This window comes from Scyliorhinus torazame, chromosome 1 (genome assembly GCF_047496885.1).
Source record: "Scyliorhinus torazame isolate Kashiwa2021f chromosome 1, sScyTor2.1, whole genome shotgun sequence".
Lineage (NCBI taxonomy): Eukaryota > Metazoa > Chordata > Chondrichthyes > Carcharhiniformes > Scyliorhinidae > Scyliorhinus > Scyliorhinus torazame.
This window is the reverse complement of record NC_092707.1, coordinates 56040624-56060250: the sequence shown is the minus strand read 5'-3', so window position 1 is coordinate 56060250 and position 19627 is coordinate 56040624. Positions and strand designations below refer to the sequence as shown.

Here is a 19627-nt window from a genome sequence, read left to right as displayed (position 1 = left end):
ATAGATGCGGTTAACGGGGGAAAGTTTGTCCCATGCAAACGTCTAAAGGGAGGAGGTAACCACAACACCCAATTAAGAAAACCCGGAAGGGTTCCGGACCTGGAGGCAGGGAGCTTGATAATGGGGGGCGGGGGGGGAGGGGACTTTAATACAGTATTGGATCCAGCATTGGACCGCTCTAGATCCAGGACGGGTAAGAGGCCGGCGGTGGCCAAGGTGTTGAGGGGGTTTAGAGGTGAACGATAATGGGGAGGTGCAGGTAGGGGTGGTCTGGGAGGTGCTGAAGGCAGTGATTAGGGGAGAGCTAATCTCCACTAGGGCCCACAAGGAAGGGAAGCAGAGGAGAGAGAGGGAGAGGTTGGTGGGGGAGATTTTAAGGGTAGATAGGAAGTATGCAGAGGTCCCCGAGGAGGGACTGCTCAAAGAGCGACAAAGCCTCCAGGCCAAGTTCGACCTGTTGACTACCAAGAAGGCGGAGGTGCAGTGGAGGAAGGCTCAAGGGGCGGTGTATGAATACGGGGAGAAGGCTAGCCGGATGCTGGCACACCAGCTGCGGAAGCGGGAGGCGGCGAGGGAGATTGGGGGAGTTAGGGATAAAGGGGGGAACACGGTGTGGAGTGCGGTGAGAATAAATGGGATATTTAGAGACTTCTATGAGGGGCTGTATAAGTCTGAGCCCCCAACGGAGGAGGGGGGGATGCGTCGTTTTCTGGACCGGCTGAGGTTCCCGAGGGTAGAAGAGGGGCAGGTGGCGGGGCTTGGGGCACAGGTAGGGCTGGAGGAGCTGACTAAGGGGCTGGGGAGTATGCAGGCAGGGAAGGCACCGGGGCCAGATGGGTTCCCGGTGGAATTTTACAGGAAGTATATGGCCTGTTGGGCGCACTGCTAGTGAGGACTTTCAATGAGGTGAGGGTGGGGGCAGGCCCTACCCCCGACGATGTCCAGGGCGCTGATCTCGCTGATCTTGAAGCGGGACAAAGACCCTTTACAGTGTGGGTCGCATAGGCCAATCTCTCTCCTCAACGTGGATGCGAAGGTGTTGGCTACCAGAATTGAGGACTGTGTTCCGGGGGTGATCCACGAGGACCAGATGGGTTTCGTGAAGGGAAGGCAGCTAAACACCAATGTGCGGAGGCCCCTAAATGTAATCATGATGCCAGCAGTGGAGTGGGAAGAGGAGATAGTGGCGGCTATGGATGCAGAGAAAGCCTTCGATAGGATGGAGTGGGGGTACCTGTGGGAAGTGTTGAGGTTTGGGTTCGGGGAGGGGTTCGTTAGTTGGGTTAGGTTACACTACGAAGCCCGGTGGCAACAAATCGGAGGAGGTCGGAATACTTTTGGCTGTACCGGGGGACGAGGCAGGGGTGCCCCCTATCCCCCCCTGCTATTTGCGTGGCAATTGAACCTTTAGCGATGGCTTTGAGGGAGTCCAGGAACTGGAGGGGGCTGGTCCGGGGTGGGGAGGAACACCGGGTATTGCTGTATGTAGACGACCTATTACTGTATGTGGCGGACCCGGTGGCGGGGATGCCGGAGGTGATGCTGATCCTCAGGGAGTTTGGAGACTTTTCCGGGTATAAGATCAACATGGGGAAGAGTGATCTATTCGTGATACACCCAGGGGACCGGGGAAGGGGGATAGACGAGCTTCCACTGAAGAGGGCGGAAAGGAGTTTTCTTTACCTACAGATCCAGGTGGCCAGGAGCTGGGGGACCCTACACAAGCTCAACTTGATGAGGCTGGTGGAGCAGATGGAGCAGGAGTTTAAAAGGTGGGATATGCTGCCACTCTCCCTGGCCGATAGGGTACAGTCGGTGAAGATGACGGTGCTCCCGAGGTTCCTTTTTATATTCCAGTGCCTCCCCATCCTGATCCCTAAGGCCTTTTTTAAGCGGGTCAGCAGGAGCAGCATGGGGTTTGTATGGGCGAAAAAGACCCGAGGGTGAGAAGGGTGTTTCTGGAACAGAGCAGGAACAAAGGAGGGCTAGCGTTGCCTAATCTCTGTGGGCACTACTGGGCTGCCAATGTGGCGATGATACGCAAGTGGGTAATAGAGGGGGAGGGGGCGGCGTGGAAGAGGCTGGAGATGGCATCCTGTGTGGGCACGAGCCTGAGAGCGCTGGTGACAGCATCACTGCCGCTCCCGCCGACAAGGTACAACACGAGTCCAGTGGTGGCGGCGACCCTCACAATTTGGGGGCAGTGGAGACGCCAGAGGCAGAGGCTTTGGTGTGGTCCCCGATCCGAGAGAACCATCGGTTTGTCCTGGGGAGAATGGATGGGGGGTTCCTGAGCTGGTACAGGACAGGTATTAGAAGGATGGGGGACCTGTTTACAGATGGGACATTTGCGAGCCTTGGGGCGTTGGAGGAACAATTCGGGCTCCCCCCTGGAAATGCCTTCAGGTACATGCAGGTAAGGGCGTTGTAAGACGGCAGGTGAGGGAATTTCCGCTGCTGCCAGCACGTAGGAACCAGGATAGGGTGCTCTTGGGGGTGTGGGTTGGAGAAGGCAAGGTCTCGGCGATCTACCAGGAGATGCAGGAGGAGGAGGAGGTCGCGTTGGAGGAGCTGAAAGGTAAATGGGAGGAGGAGCTGGGGGAGGAGATAGACTAAGGTACGTGGGCGGACGCCCTGGGTAGGGTAAATTCTTCCTCCTCTTGCGCCAGGCTTAGCCTGATACAATTTAAGGTTCTGCACAGCGCGCACATGATGGGGGCAAGGCTGAGTCATTTTTTTGGAGTGGAGGACAGGTGTGTGAGGTGTTCGGGGAGCCCAGCAAATAATACCCACATGTTCTGGGCGTGCCCAGCGTTGGATGGGTTCTGGAGGGGCGTTGCGAGGACGGTGTCTAAAGTGGTAAACACCCGGGTTAAGCCGAGTTGGGGGCTCGCACTATTTGGGGTATCGGATGAGCCGGGAGTGCAGGAGGCGAAAGAGGCCAGTATTCTGGCCTTTGCGTCCCTGCTAGCCCGGCGGAGGATTCTGTTACAGTGGAAGGATGCAAGGCCCCCAAGCGTGGAAGCCTGGATCAGCGACATGGCAGGGTTCATTAAATTGGAGAGGGTAAAATTTGCCTTAAGAGGATCTGTGCAAGGGTTCTTCAGGCGGTGGCAACCGTTCCTAGACATTCGAGCGGAGCGTTAGGAGGTGGCCAGCAGCAGCAGCAACCCGGGGGTGGGGGGGGGGGGGGGTACTTTGTGTTTACTAATGTGTTTATTATCGTTTAATGGGGGGCTTGTATACTGGGGGAATATGTGACATAGCTATAAGATGTTTATTTATGTGTTCTTTGTTTTTTCTTATTTCTGTAAGGGGTTTGTTGAAAATATGTAAAAAATTAGAATAAAAATATTTCTTTTTAAAAAAAAAAAAAAAAAAGAAAACCCGGAAGGGGACCACTGAAATGGAGAATTAGCAAAGGGGAGAGGTCTCCCTCTAAGCCTACCCGTTAACATAGCCTCAGACTTCGTACAATTGATTTCATAACCCGAGAAAAGGCTAAATCTACCCACCACATCAATAAAAGATGGAACAGAATCGCCAGCTTAGATACAAATAGCAACATGTCATCCACATAAAGCGTAAACTTATGTTGCTTCCTCCATTGTGCAGACCAAAAACCAAAGGATCCTGTCTAACTGCCTTTGCCAGGGGCTCTATGGCTATTGTGAACAATAATGGGGATGGCGGTATATAAAATGAATAATTCCATTCCACCCGGCTAAAAGCGTTCTCTGCATCAAGGGAGATTACTAACCATTTAACTTGTTTTGAAAAACCCAAGTGACGTTTAATAATCTCCTGATATTGTTATACGAATTCCAACCTTTTATGAACCCAGCCTGATCACCCTGGATAATCGAAGGGAGAATTCCCTCCAGGCACCTTGCCAACACTTTAGACAACAATTTCAAGTCTACATTCAGGAGTGAAATTGGCCTATAGGATGCGCAGTCTTCAGGATTCTTGCCTGCCTTCAGAATTAAAGAAATATTCACTTCTCAGAGCATCTAAGGCAGCAGACCTTCAAATGAGTGACCATACATGCTGATCAGCGGATCCATTAGTAAGTCATTAAATTCCTAGTAAAATTCACATCCAAAGCCATCAGGCCCTGGGCTTTACCAAATTGAAGCTCCTTCAAGGAATGAGCCACTTACCCTTTAGAAATAGGAACATTTGAGACCAACCTTTGGTCCTCTGAAATCACTGGGAGTTTAAGGGAAGAGAAGTACTCCATAAGTGTCCATGTATTCCCCAGACTGGTTTGTTTTATATAAATCAGCATAAAAACCCTTAAATCCTTTGTTGATATCCTTTGTTTTAATCATTCTATTACCTTTGGAATCTAGCACAGAGGGAATAGCCCCAGAGTCAACCCTCTTCCTAGCAAAAAAGGCCAGATATCTGGGACAATATGGTGGCAGAGTGGTTAGCACTTCTGCCTCACAGGGCCAGGAACCTGGGTTCAATTCCGACTTGGGTGACTGTGTGGAGTTTACATATTCTCCATGTGATTGCGTGGGTTTCTTCCGGGTGTTCCAGTTTCTTCGCTGAGTCCAAACGTGCAGATTAGGTGGATTGGCCATGCTAAATTGCCCCTTAGTGTCCAACGGTTAGGTGGGGTTACAGAGATAGGGCAGGGGGAGAGAGCTTTGGTAGGGAGGGTTGGTGCAGACTCGATGGGCTGAATGGCTCATTCTGCACTGTAGGATTTGTATACTCTGTTTGTTTCCCAACTCATATAACTTTAAACCCCTCTCAGCATGTTGAGTCGACAAGGAGTCCAGCGCCGTACGAATTGCATTAATTTCTTTCAGCTACAAATGGTTAGGACTCCTGCCTCATTTTCAACCAGCAGTCGGGGTGTTGCAGTGTTAGTCAATATAAATATAAATATGCCTTTCAAGGTTGCGGACGGTGTGTAGGACAAGGGGAGTAGGTTATGTGATTGTTAAGGGACTTCTATATTGTGAATTTGTATCAATAATGAATGTGTATGGTCCACCAAACGATTCCCCTGACTTTGTTGCTAAAGTCTTCATGGAGTTTGCTAATTTGGCGTTGGCTAATTTCATTATAGGTGGTGACTTCAATTGTCACCTTAACCCTTGATGGACAAACAGAGCAGAACCCCCCCCCTACCCAACAGGCAAGAGCACTTGCACCAGTTTGCAAGGCCTGCTTGGTCCTCATGATCTTACTTGCTTTGTCATTTAATATTACATTCAGTTAAGGACTTCAGCTGACGATTTAGGTTCTCGCAGCATTCTTTGAAAAAAAAATTAAGATATTTGTCCTCGAACTCGGACACCTTAATCTTGAAATGCCTTTGAAGTTTTGAGGGTTTTAAACTTTAATTTGCCAGTACTTCCCTGCATACAACACACATGGGCGTTGCATCCTGATTTGCATTGGCACAATTAATAAAGTCATACCTCAAGAACTCATCTTTATACTGCTTTGTTCCCGATTTCAGCTTCAAATGGGTTGTTCACCAGAAGCCCTGGAGCTCATACCAGCACTGCTTTATCCTGGCGTGGATTCTCCTGACCAGTTCTCTCTCAACGATTTACTGAGATCCTGGCCTGGTTGTGTCTCTGGCCCTCTCTTCCTTATTACAAAATGATCCATTTTCAATTCTTCACAGTCCTGTTGCTTTGCTTGCTGGCAGCTACAAAATGGAGAAATCTCTCCTCTGTGATTTCACGCCAAAGCACGAGCATGTCATCATTGTACGTGCCAGGCATATGACCTGCTCTCTGCTGCCCCTTCTGCCGAGGAGACTGCATCATTTTAAAAAAGAAATTTGGTCCTGGGACAGCACATTGATGTCAGGAGGAGACAGTAATGGGACAGCACACTGATGTCAAGAGGAGGCAGTCTGCCCTGCTGGGCTCCAGGCCTGCGCACAGCTGGACCCGCTTGAGGGGGCACGCATGTGTCGGACGGCCAACATTTTCAAAAACCAGTCGCGTCAATTGGACGCTTCTCCCGCGATCGGGAACACCGCAACAGATCGCTCCACGACCCTCCCAACACCTGTCCGGGACCCTGACTTTGAAAAACCGTGCCTTTCTTACATCATCCATGTTGCGATTCTTTTCAAAGATTCAATGAGTCCCGCAAAACGTCTTGGATGTGCCAACAAACTAGTGGACCTTTTTTAAAAAAATATATTTTATTAAAGTTTTCAAACACAGTTTTTTCCTTTACAAATCAAAGAAATAAAAATACATGTAACGTGATAACTGCAATATAACATTGTGTAACTAACATGGTAAACTAACTAAATAACACGAAGTAATACTCTTCCCCCCCCCCCCCGGGTTGCTGCTGCTGGTCATCTATCTTCCCTCTAACGTTCCGCTAGGTAGTCGAAGAACGGTTGCCACCGCCTGGTGAACCCTTGAGCCGATCCTCTCAGCGGAAACTTCATCTGCTCCAGTTTTATGAACCCCGCCATATCGTTTCTCCAGTCCGGGGGGTTTTGCTTCCTTCCACATGAGTAAAATCCTACGCCGGGCTACTAGGGACGCAAAGGCCACGACATCGGCCTCTTTCGCCTCCTGCACTCCCGGCTCATCCGCAACTCCAAATAAAGCTAACCCCCAGCCAGGTTTGACCTGGACCTTCACCACCTTCGAGATCACTCCCGTCACTCCCCTCCAATACCCCTCCAGTGCCGGACACAACCAAAACATATGTGTGTGGTTCGCCGGGCTTCCCCCGCACCTCCCACACTTGTCCTCCACTCCGAAGAACCTGCTCAACCTTGCTCCCGTTATATGTGCTCTATGCAGCACCTTAAATTGGATCAGGCTAAGCCTGGCACACGAGGAAGAGGAATTTACCCTACTTAGGGCATCAGCCCACAAACCCTCCTCAATCTCCTCCCCGAGCTCTTCCCATTTTCCCTTCAGTTCGCCCACCAACTCCTCCACCTCTTCTCTCATCTCCCGGTATATCTCTGACACTTTGCCCTCCCCGACCCACACCCCCTAAAGCACCCTGTCCTGGATCCCTTGTGTCGGGAGCAGCGGAAATTCCCTCACCAGTTGTTTCGTGAACGCTCTCACCTGCATATAGCTAAAGAAATTTCCCCGGGGCAGCTTATACTTTTCCTCAAGCGCTCCCAAGCTCGCAAACGTCCCGTCTATAAATAAATCTCCCACTCTCCTGATTCCTACCCGGTGCCAGCTCTGGAATCCTCCATCCAGCCTCCCTGGGGCAAACCTATGGTTGTTCCTGATCGGGGACCACACCGAGGCTCCCAGCACACCCCTCTGTCGCCTCCATTGCCCCCAGATACTTAATGTTGCCGCCACCACTGAGTTTGTGGTAAATGTTTTTGGTGAGAGCGGTAGTGGCGCCATCACCAGCGCTTTTAAACTCGTCCCTTTACAGGACTTCATCTCCAATCTTTTCCACGCCGCTCCCTCTCCCTCTATCATCCATTTACGAATCATCGCCACATTGGCGGCCCAGTAGTAGTCGCCCAGATTCGGCAACGCCAGTCCCCCTCTGTCTCTACTACGTTGTAGGAACCCCCTCCTTACCCTCGGGACCTTCCCTGCCCACACGAAGCTCGTGATGCTCCTATCTATTTTTTTTTAAAAAGGCCTGAGTGATCAGTATAGGGAGACATTGGAACACAAATAGGAACCTCGGGAGGACCATCATCTTAATTGCCTGCACTCTGCCCGCCAGTGACAGCGGCTGCATGTCCCACCTTTTGAAATCCTCTTCCATTTGTTCCACCAGTCGTGTCAGATTAAGTCTGTGTAAGGTTCCCCAGCTCCTGGCTATCTGAATCCCCAGGTATCGGAAGTTTCTTTCCACTCTCCTTAGTGGTAGGCCATCTATCCCTCTACTCTGGTCCCCAGGGTGTATCACAAAAAGCTCACTCTTTCCCATGTTAAGCCTATATCCCGAGAAATCTCCAAACTCCCTCAATATCTGCATGACCTCTGTCATCCCCCCCACTGGGTCCGTCACATACAGCAGTAAGTCATCCGCGTAGAGTGACACTCGGTGTTCCTCTCCCCCTCTAATCACCCCTCTCCATTTTCTGGAGTCTCTCAGCGCTATGGCCAGTGGTTCAATTGCCAACGCGAACAGTAATGGGGACAGCGGGCATCCCTGTCTTGTTCCCCTATGTAGTCGAAAATACTCCGACCTTTGCCGACCTGTGACCACACTTGCCGTTGGGGCCCCATAGAGGAGTTTAACCCAGCTGATAAACCCGTCCCCGAACCCAAACCTCCTCAGCACCTCCCATAGATACTCCCACGCCACCCTATCAAATGCCTTCTCTGCATCCATTGCCGCCACTATCTCTGCCTCCCCCTCTACTGGGGGCATCATTATCACCCCTAATAGCCGTCGCACGTTGACATTTAGTTGTCCCCCCTTTACTGGTTGACATTTAGTTGTCTGGTCCTCGTGCACCATCCTCTATCCTCGTTGCCAGCACCTTTGCTAGCAACTTGACGTCCACATTTAGCAGTGAGATAGGCCTATAGGACCCGCACTGCAGCGGATCTTTATCCCGCTTCAAGATTAGCGATATCGTCGCCTCCGACATTGTCGGGGGTAGGGTCCCCCCTTCTCTGGCCTCGTTAAAGGTCCTTACCAGCAGCGGGGCCAATAAGTCCACATATTTTCTATAAAATTCTACGGGTAACCCATCTGGTCCCGGGGCCTTCCCTGCCTGCATGTTCCCCAGCCCCTTGGTAACCTCGTCCACCCCAATCGGCGCCCCCAGGCCTTCCACCTCCTGCTCCTCCACCCTCGGGAACCTTAATTGGTCCAAAAACTGCCGCATCTCCTCTTTTCCCTCCGGGGGTTGGGACCTATACAGTCTCTCGTAAAAGGTCTTAAACACCTCGTTTATCTTCCCTGCTCTCCGCACCGTAGCTCCCTTTTCATCCCTAATTCCCCCTATCTCCCTCGCCGCTGTCCTCTTTCGCAGCTGATGGGCCAACAGGCGACTCACCTTTTCCCCATATTCATATCTCATCCCCTGTGCCTTCCTCCACTGTGCCTCCGCCCTCCTTGTGGTCAACAGGTCGAACTCCATCTGGAGTCGTCGCCTCTCCCTGTATAGTCCTTCCTCCGGGGCCTCCGCGTATTCTTTATCTACCCTCAAAATCTCCCCCAGTAGTCTTTCCCTTTCCTTGGCCTCTATTTTCCCCTTGTGGGCCCTGATGGAGATCAGCTCTCTTCTGACCACCGCCTTTAGTGCTTCCCATACTACTCCCACTCGGACCTCCCCGTCGTCATTGGCCTCCAGGTATCTTTCGATACATCCCCGCACCCTTCCGCAGACTCCCTCATCCGCCAGTAATCCCACATCCAGTCGCCAGAGTGAACGCTGCTCCCTCTCCTCTCCTAGTTCCAGGTCCACCCAGTGTGGGGCATGATCTGAAACAGCTATGGCTGAATACTCGGTTCCTTCCACCCTCGAGATCAGTGACCTTCCCAAAACAAAGAAATCTATCCGGGAATACACCTTGTGAACATGGGAGAAGAAGGAGAACTCTTTGGCCTTCGGCCTAACAAATCGCCACGGATCCACTCCCCCCATTTGGTCCATAAACCCCCTAAGCACCTTGGCCGCTGCCGGCCTTCTTCCGGTCCTAGATCTAGATCTATCTAACCCTGGGTCCAACACGGTGTTGAAGTCCCCCCCCATTATCAGGTTTCCTACCTCCAGGTCCGGGATACGTCCCAGCATCCGCTTCATAAATCCCGCATCATCCCAATTCGGGGCATATACGTTAACCAACACGACCTCCAGTCTGCCACTCACCATCACATATCTGCCTCCGCTATCTGCTACAATGTTCCTAGCTTCGAATGACACCCGTTTCCCCACCAGTATGGCCACCCCTCTGTTCTTTGCATCCAGCCCTGAGTGGAACACCTGTCCCACCCATCCTTTCCTTAACCTGACTTGGTCCGCCACCTTCAGGTGCGTCTCCTGAAGCATAGCCACGTCTGCCCTCAGTCCTTTCAAGTGCGCGAACACTCGGGCCCTTTTAATCGGCCCATTTAGGCCTCTCACGTTCCACGTGATCAGCCGAACTGGGGGGCTACCTGCCCCCTTCCCGTGTCGACTAGCCATCACCCTCTCTAGGCCAGTCCCACGTCCCGGTTTTGCGCACCCACCCGTTCCCCAGGCGGCGCATTCCAGCCCCGACCACCCTTTCTTTTACCAGTTCCTCTTTGATTTCTGCAGCAGCAACCCAGTTATCCTCTCTTCCCCCCCCCCCCCCTTTAGCATGAATGCTCCCCCCATATTGCTTCCGAAAGTCAGCTGACTTCAACTGACCCCAGCTTCTCCTGCCCTCCCCTTGACCCCCCCGGGTGGGGAACTCCCATCTACCTTGCGCCTATCTTCCCGCCATCATCTTTCTGGCGCGGGAACAAGAACAGTAAGCCCCGTGTTCTCTATAATTGTCCCGCCCCTTGTGGCGCAGCTCCCTCTGCCGCCCCACTCCCATTCCCCATCCCCCGCCTATGTCTCTTCCCCCCCCCACCGGCGCCCACATTTCTTAGTGTCCCCCCCTCCCCAATTTACATCTCTATATACATCGGCATTGTCATTTTCCCTCTAACATCAGTCCCTCAGTTCTGATCCAGTTTCTCGTTTTTAATGAAGGTCCATGCTTCTTCCGCCGTTTCGAAGTAGTGATGCCTCTCCTGGTGCATGACCCACAGTCGCGCCGGCTGCAGCATCCCGAACTTCACCTTCTTCCTGTGTAGCACCTCCTTGGCTCGATTAAAACTCGCCCTCCTTCTCGCCACCTCCGCACTCCAATCCTGGTACACTCGTACCACCACATTCTCCCATCTACTACTTCGTACCTTTTTGGCCCATCTCAGAACCGCCTCTCTGTCATTGAAGCGATGAAATCGCACGATCGTCGCCCTAGGTGGTTCTCCCGCCTTTGGTCTCCTCGTAGGGACCCGATGAGCCCCTTCCACTTCCAAGGGGCCCGACGAGGGGGCCTCAGCTCCCATTAGCGAGCGTAGCATCGTGCTCACGTAAGCCCCGACGTCCGCTCCTTCCACTCCCTCGGGGAGACCCAGGATCCGAAGGTTCTTTCTCCGTGATCTGTTTTCTAGGACTTCAATCCTTTCAATGCACTTTTTGTGGAGCGCCTCGTGCGTCTGCGTTTTGACCGCCAGGCCCAGGATCTCGTCTTCGTTGTCCGTCACCTTCTGCTCCACCACGCGGAGCTCCATCTCCTGGGTCTTTTGTGCCTCCTTAAGCCCCTCAATTGCCTGTAGCATCGGGGCCAGCACCTCCTTCTTAAGCAGCTCCACACACCGTCTCAAAAATTTGTCTTGGTCCGGCCCCCATGTCGCCTGGGCTCTCTCCGCCGCCATCTTGCTCCTTTTTTCTTCTGCCCTTGTCCTCGAGGATTCTTCGCGATCTGGCCGCCGCCGCCGATATTTTTCTTTTTCGTTGGGTAGGACTCCCTGTTGTCTCACCCCACACCGTGTTTCGTCCCGAAAAAATTCCCCGTTGGGGCTCTTAAAAGAGCCCGAAGGTCCGTTCGAGCTGGAGCCGCCGAAACGTGCGGCTTAGCTGGTCATCGCCGCAACCGGAAGTTTCACTAGTGGATCTTTTTAAAGCTAAAATCAAGTAGCTCCACCAACCAGAGAAAAAGCATTATTTCCATCACCATTACTGCAGAGAAGTATATAGGCATCTGCTTCTGTATTTTTTTTCTGGGGCCGGTTAACAAGCATGATGATTCTGTTGTTGGTGAATCATTCCTGCATTACCTTTGGTTTGCTGACTATCTTCTAACAAACACCTTGGGAAAGAGGTCTGTGGTGACATCAATATTTGCTGGAATAGGAATTAATACGAATTCTCTTATTGAATGTTACATTATTTGTTTAGGATTTTTTAAAAAGAACATTGGGCCCATACATGTTCACCCCAACTCTTGCTGGGTTCCAATTCTGAATTTTCTATCAAAACCCCCTATCCAATTCCTCAATGGGTGATCAAACAAGCACCAATAGCCCCAAGCCCCTTAGTCATTAGAAATAATTTGTCTTGCACTGCTCAATGTAATTTCTTTTATAAATCTTGAAAGGAGGGGGATGAAGGAAGGGTTCTACATTTCATGGGGACTGTTTATTATGCCCATTTGAGAATTAGTTGCCATCGAGTATTGGGGGGGGGGGTATTGTTTTTTTAAAATAAATTTAGAGTACCCAATTCATTTTTTCCAATTAAGGGGCAATTTATCATGGCCAATCCACCTACCCTGCAGGTTTTGGGTTGTGGGGGCGAAACCCACGCAGACACGGGGAGAATGTGCAAATTCCACACAGACGGTGATCCAGAGCCGGGATTGAACCTGGGACCTCGGCGCCATGAGGCAGCAGTGCTAACCACTGTGCCACCATGCTGCCGGTTATTGTTATTCTTGATTATACTGTTCACTGATTGTTAATTTTCTTTTTCCTTGGAATGTACGGGTGATGTTTTGTTTTGTATACTGACTGGGCTGCTGTTTGCGGGATTGGTACTGTATTTGGTTTTGATTGTTTTCTTTTGTTTGCTTTATGAAAATGAGAAAAAGATTTTTTTTTAAAGCTTTCTTGAAAGGTTGGAAGGAGGCAATCATCAGTACCACTTCTGAAATCCTATTCCGTAGGTTGAGAACCCTTTGGGGAAAGTGAAACCTCTGAACATCCAACTTTACCTCTATTTTCTCAATTTAAATGGATGACTCCTAGTTCAACACAGCTGTTTTACCTCAAACAATCCATCTCTTTACATGTTATCAATGCCTGTAATAAATTTAAATGCCTGTTGAATATTGTCCTGTAATTATTACAGAAATTAAGTTTACTCCTCTATTTTGTAGTGTTCTGAGATTCCTTTTACTTTTACTTGCTCCACACATGACAAACTCCAGTTAAAACCAGCAGGATGTTTTACTCTTAAATCTGTAGGTGTTTTCAGTTGCATTCCAGCTTATTGATCTCACATGTGTTTGATACCTCAGGCACATAAAACTTGTGAGGGGCTGTTGAGTACTCCTGTACTTTATTGTGCAGCTTGTCTGTGTACTGTGAACATTTGTACTTGCCTTAGCTGAAATATGTTTTCTGTTCCCCAATAGAAACTACGTGAGAAGCAGAAAGCCGTCCGGGAGAGTCATGGGCCAAACATGAAGCAGGTTAAAATGTGGCGGGATTTTGAGCAACTGATGGAATGCAAGAAACTATGCTTTCAAAAGCAGCAAAACCAGAATTCTATTGGTCAGGTGATTCAGGAAGGAGGGGAGGACAGATTAATCTTGTAAATTCTTTGTTATTGCACATCAAAAACAAAGATTATAATAGCTTTTGCCACTTTCAGTTATAATTAGTTGGTTATTACAGTAAATTATAAATTTAATATGCAATTAATTGTTTAGTAACATTTTACATAACTTTGTTTGCGATAGCACAAACAAGTCTCATTTGCAACAGCAGGTTAGGCGATCCTTCTGTTGCAACGTTGCATTCCTGTGGGGTAAAGCAGAGATCGTTTTTTTGTCTTTTTGCCAGGCTACCTCACTGTGGTGGAGTATTAAATATCCAGGATGAGAAACAACCAGTAGGTAACCTTTTCTATTCCATGTAGTCTTTCAAAAGCTAATAAAGAGCAGCATTGAAAGCAGATGTAAATAAAGAGCTGTGCAGCTCAGATAAACTCGGGAAAATCTATGACCGGAACATGAGTGAAAATAAAATGTTTTGAGGGCAGCACGATGGCGCAGTGGTTAGCCATGCTGCCTCACAGCGCCGAGGTCCCTGGTTCATTCCCGGCTCTGTGGAATGTGGAGTTTGCACATTCTCCCCATGTTTGCGTGGGTTTCGCCCTCACAACCCAAAGATGTGCAGGGTAGGTGGATTGGCCAAGCTAAATTGCCCCTTAATTTGAAAAAAAATGAATTGGATACTCTATAAAAAAAATGTTTTTAATGTTTTGGCTAATTTCTGAGAAATTTGACTACATCAAAATATTCTATCTTAAAGGGTGTGATTTTCCAAGTTTGATTTCAAGGTACTCTTTAGTATTAAATGTTTAAATTGTCATTTAAATAAAAATAACTCATCCATGCCAATATCCAAAAAATTGCAACCATAGGTTTACTAATAGCCATGTACTATGTGGTGTGGAGCATGATAGCCAAAAAAGTTCGAGGTTTGATCTCTGTACTGTGCCCTGAATTGGCAAAGGGTGGTGATAGCAACACTTTGAATTAGCTTTGTTGTTGCTCAGCTAAAAGGAAGGGAAAAGTTGACAACTGCTCTGAACATCATTAAAAGAGTTTTTACTATACAGTGGGGAGGGGGGGATGGAGGGTTGCTTTTTTGGACTGTGTTTTGTACTTAACCCTGTTGGGTTCCTTTTTCATTTTGTTACTGATATTCTGTGAAAATCTTAATAAAAATTATTTTTTTTAAAACGAGTTTTTACTAGAAAGTGTGCAAATGTAGGAAGGATTGCTTTTGGCTATGTACCCTCTCCACGGGCACATAATGTACTGGCACTCATTGTCTTGGGTCTGGTCTTGAGAATGTAGAATTTCCAATTGAGCACGGTGCAAGAGGGCTGTCAGTGTCTTGATGCGACACTCTACCATGCAACACTTTCTTTATGGGGAGGAATTTAGGATTTATAGCAGAATCTGAATCTTTTGTGTAGTTACTACCTTGCAAATAATCCCCCAAATTTTTTATTAACATTGTAGGACAAATGCGTGAATTATAATTGAATACTTGAATCGGGGTTTACTCACCCTTAAACAACTATATTCTACTTCAACTTATCCAAATTGCAAACAATACTAAAATTATAATGTTCTAGGATTTGTAGGAGTCCTTTTCTCTGCATTATTGAATATAAAAGATGATTACATTTTGTCACGGTTTAGATATGATTGTTAAGCAAGTAACAACATGATTAATCAGCAATTAGCTCCTTAATGACAGCGTTTTTACTATTAGATTTAATGGTTTAAGAAGAGCCAGTTGCTACATTCTGTAAGGTTTCTTAGCAGCTAAAAATAAGTCAATGAACTGGGACTGCAGTCGTCTTTTGGAGTAATTTTCAGACTGAGCCTATTATTGAGTACACATGTCACTGCCAATTATTCTTCAGTTAAAAAGAAATCTCTCAGGGAATATACTGAATTCAATATCCAACTAATTTCACTGAATTCTCTAATAACTCATTTTTCCAAAGATAACTTGAATAAGCCCCAGACTATTCTCCACGATAAATTATAAATTGCTCCCATTAACTTGTAAGAGCTCTTACAACACCAGGTTAAAGTCCAACAGGTTTGTTTGGAATCACTAGCTTTTGGAGCGCAGCTCCTTCAACAGGTGGGTCTTGAAAATTGGAAGCTCTTCTTTGAGCACTAATTTTGGCATCTCTGATTGCATTAACAAAATAAAGTGACAAATGGAAGAATGATATTGCATCCTGTCCTCCTCCATGAAGTTCAAAATGAGATTCACCTTTCTTCATGTGCATCATCATTCTATCCCAAACCTTATTGCCCACCACCTCTGTGTCTTTAAAGATGTTTGTAAAGATTTTGCAAAGGAGATTTTGTGCTTCCCCATACAAAATTTGAAAGAAGAGTAAATATGATGTAGTAACAAACCATAAATATAAGTGGGAATCAAGAAGCTGCAAACTGAACTACTTTATTTGGCATTGTAATAGCCTGCCTCACAATGAGTATTTGCAGTTATTTGTCATATGTATGCCTGATAGCTTAAGCAAGTTATGATTAGATCAAAATATTGTAATGATAATGCTATGTAACATGGCTGTAATTAGTGAAACCATGAAGATATTGTTAATGCTATAACAAAAAAAAGTGTCTAAACATGTACAAAGAACAAAGAAATGTACAGCACAGGAACAGGCCCTTCGGCCCTCCAAGCCCGTGCCGACCATACTGCCCGACTAAACTACAATCTTCTACACTTCCTGGGTCCGTATCCTTCTATTCCCATCCTATTCATATATTTGTCAAGATTCCCCTTGAATGTCCCTATCGTCCCTGCTTCCAATACCTCCTCCGGTAGTGAGTTCCAGGCACCCACTACCCTCTGCGTAAAAAACTTGCCTCGTACATCTACACTAAACCTTGCCCCTCTCACCTTAAACCTATGCCCCCTAGTAATTGACCCCTCTACCCTGGGGAAAAGCCTCTGACTATCCACTCTGTCTATGCCCCTCATAATTTTGTATACCTCTATCAGGTCGCCCCTCAACCTCCTTCGTTCCAGTGAGAACAAACCGAGTTTATTCAATCGCTCCTCATAGCTTATGCCCTCCATACCAGGCAACATTCTGGTAAATCTCTTCTGCACCCTCTCTAAAGCCTCCACATCCTTCTGGTAGTGTGGCGACCAGAATTGAACACTATACTCCAAGTGTGGCCTAACTAAGGTTCTATACAGCTGCAACATGACTTGCCAATTCTTATACTCAATGCCCCGGCCAATGAAGGCAAGCATGCCGTATGCCTTCTTGACTACCTTCTCCACCTGTGTTGCCCCTTTCAATGACCTGTGGACCTGTACTCCTAGATCTCTTTGACTTTCAATACTCTTGAGGGTTCTACCATTCACTGTATATTCCCTACCTGCATTAGCCCTTCCAAAATGCATGACCTCACATTTGTCCGGATTAAACTCCATTTGCCATCTCTCCGCCCAAGTCTCCAGACAATCTAAATCCTGCTGTATCCTCAGACAGTCCTCATCGCTATCCGCAATTCCACCAACCTTTGTGTCGTCTGTAAACTTACTAATCAGACCAGTTACATTTTCCTCCAAATCATTTATATATACTACAAAGAGCAAAGGTCCCAGCACTGATCCCTGTGGAACACCACTGGTCACAGCCCTCCAATTAGAAAAGCATCCCTCCATTGCTACCCTCTGCCTTCTATGGCCTAGCCAGTTCTGTATCCACCTTGCCAGTTCACCCCTGATCCCGTGTGACTTCACCTTTTGTACTAGTCTACCATGAGGGACCTTGTCAAAGGCCTTACTGAAGTCCATATAGACAACATCTACTGCCCTACCTGCATCAATCATCTTAGTGACCTCCTCGAAAAACTCTATCAAGTTAGTGAGACACGACCTCCCCTTCACAAAACCGTGCTGCCTCTCTAATACGTCCATTTGCTTCCAAATGGGAGTAGATCCTGTCTCGAAGAATTCTCTCCAGTAATTTCCCTACCACTGAAGTAAGGCTCACCGGCCTGTAGTTCCCGGGATTATCCTTGCTACCCTTCTTAAACAGAGGAACAACATTGGCTATTCTCCAGTCCTCCGGGACATCCCCTGAAGACAGCGAGGATCCAAAGATTTCTGTCAAGGCCTCAGCAATTTCCTCTCCAGCCTCCTTCAGTATTCTGGGGTAGATCTCATCAGGCCCTGGGGACTTATCTACCTTAATATTTTTTAAGACACCCAACACCTCGTCTTTTTGGATCACAATGTGACCCAGGCTATCTACACCCCCTTCTCCAGACTCAACATCTACCAATTCCTTCTCTTTGGTGAATACTGATGCAAAGTATTCATTTAGTACCTCGCCCATTTCCTCTGGCTCCACACATAGATTCCCTTGCCTATCCTTCAGTGGGCCAACCCTTTCCCTGGCTACCCTCTTGCTTTTTATGTACGTGAAAGTACATATTTATAAAATGCTTTTCCTCTGTACTTTTAACTCTTTGGTCTGTGAATATTGCACAAACTGTTCGTAGGCGTGTGCAGCAATTTGAGTGAAAATGCATAGGTTTTGTCAACATTAGCTGTATGATTGTGAATTGATCAACTTTGCTAATGTCAATGAAATGATAATAAACTGATCGGTTTCTATCTCAATGGCCTGAATTTTCATTCTGGTGCCCCGATTTCATGAAATGTGGACTGGTAATCCACAAATGCTGATGGCAGAATGCAGAGAGTAATTTTGAAGTAGGCAAACAGGCAGGCTTCAGAGGTCGGATGGTCAATAGGAGATTTCCAGGATTCATAGGCAGCAGCTCGCAGGGCGACAGAGGAACTATTGACGTTTGTAGAGTGGGGAAAAGACACTTCTATTCCTAATCACTAGCCACAAATCAGGTAAGTAAGAAGGCCTGATTGTTGGAGCAAAGGCTTCCTAATAGATTGGAACCTCCAGCTCCGATGTCTCCCAGCTCTACTACTTGGATGTCGCCATGTATAGACACCCGAATGAAGAAAAGCAACTCTATATAAGAAAATCCGTAATATCAACAACAAAATTGTGAATTATTTATTATTTTCTAAAAAGTTGACAAAGTTTAATTACAGTAAAACAAAAAGTTACTGCTACCTTTTTTGTGCTGTTGATGTTCAATATATTTGTTTGGTACTTAAAGCCCAAGACAATTTACAGTTGAGAAGGAGGAGGAGTTAGAAAAGCTACCTTTACTTAAAATTGATAAAGTGCCAGGAGCTGATTAAATGCATCCAAGGGTACTGAGGGAAGTGAAAGGCACTGGTGATAATCTGATGACATCCAAGTAGCAGAGCTGGGAGACGTCAGAGCTGGAGGTTCCAATCTATTGGAAGCCTTTGCTCCAACAATCAGGCCACTGGTGAAAGTCTCCCAGTCCTCCTTAGACACGGGGGTGGTGCCAGAGGACTGAGGAATTGTGAATGTTACCCCCTTGTTCAAAAAAGGGTCCAAGGACAGAGCCATAACAACAGACAGTCAGTCTGACTGGGAAACTTCAGGAAGGAGTTTGGGACAAAATAAGTAGTCATTTAGACAAGTGCTGGAGAATTGAGGATCACCAACAATGGCTCCATTAAGGGAAGATCAAGTTTAACTAACTTTCTGGAGTTTTTTGAGGATGAAACAGAGAAAATTGATAAGGGCTGATGATGTGGTGTATATGGATTTTCAAAAGACATTTGATACAATGCCACACAGCAGACTTGTGAGCAAAATTCTAGCTCATAAGAAATTGGCTGAGTGGAAACAGAGTGGTGATAAATGGTTGTTTTTCAAATTGGAAGAAGGTTTGTACTGGCGTACCCCAGGAGTCAATGTTGGGACCCTAGCTCTTCCTGATAAATACTCATGACCGAATCTGTGGCGTTCAGGGCATGATTTCAAAATTTTCAGATGGTACGAAAATTGGAAAAGATCAACTGTAATGAAAACCGTCTTAAACTTCACAAGGGCATTGTTATGTTGGTGGATGGGACAGACAAGCGGAAGAAGAAGTTTAGTTCGGAGAAGTGTGAGGTGAATTATTTTGGCAGCAAGAATACAGAGGGGCAGTAGAAAATAAAAGGAGAAATGCTAAAGGAGCTGCAGGAACATGGGGACCTCAAGTGTATGTGTACATAAGTCATTGAAGATGCAGAGCATGTTGAGAGAGCAGTTTAACAAAGCTGTAGTATCTTTAGCTGCAAATAGGGGCACTAAGTTCGTTCAAGAGTAAGGCAATTATGTTGAACTTCTGGAAGACACTATTGAGGCCTCATCTGGAGTACTACATCCAGTTCTGATGACGTACTTGAGGAAGGA

General features: G+C 47.5%; 1 protein-coding gene across 3 annotated transcripts in view; it reads left to right on the top strand.

The window, feature by feature from the left end:
- Positions 1 to 17946, top strand: part of ift81 (intraflagellar transport 81 homolog) — a 225098-nt gene extending 207152 nt beyond the window's left edge. For all 3 annotated transcript variants that reach the window (XM_072495120.1, XM_072495113.1, XM_072495115.1), the window contains exon 19: positions 13161 to 17946. In XM_072495120.1, coding sequence (XP_072351221.1) covers positions 13161 to 13343 — 183 coding nt within the window. In that variant the 3' untranslated portion in view covers positions 13344 to 17946. The remainder of the gene's footprint in view (positions 1 to 13160) is intronic.
- Positions 17947 to 19627: the final 1681 nt, after the last annotated feature.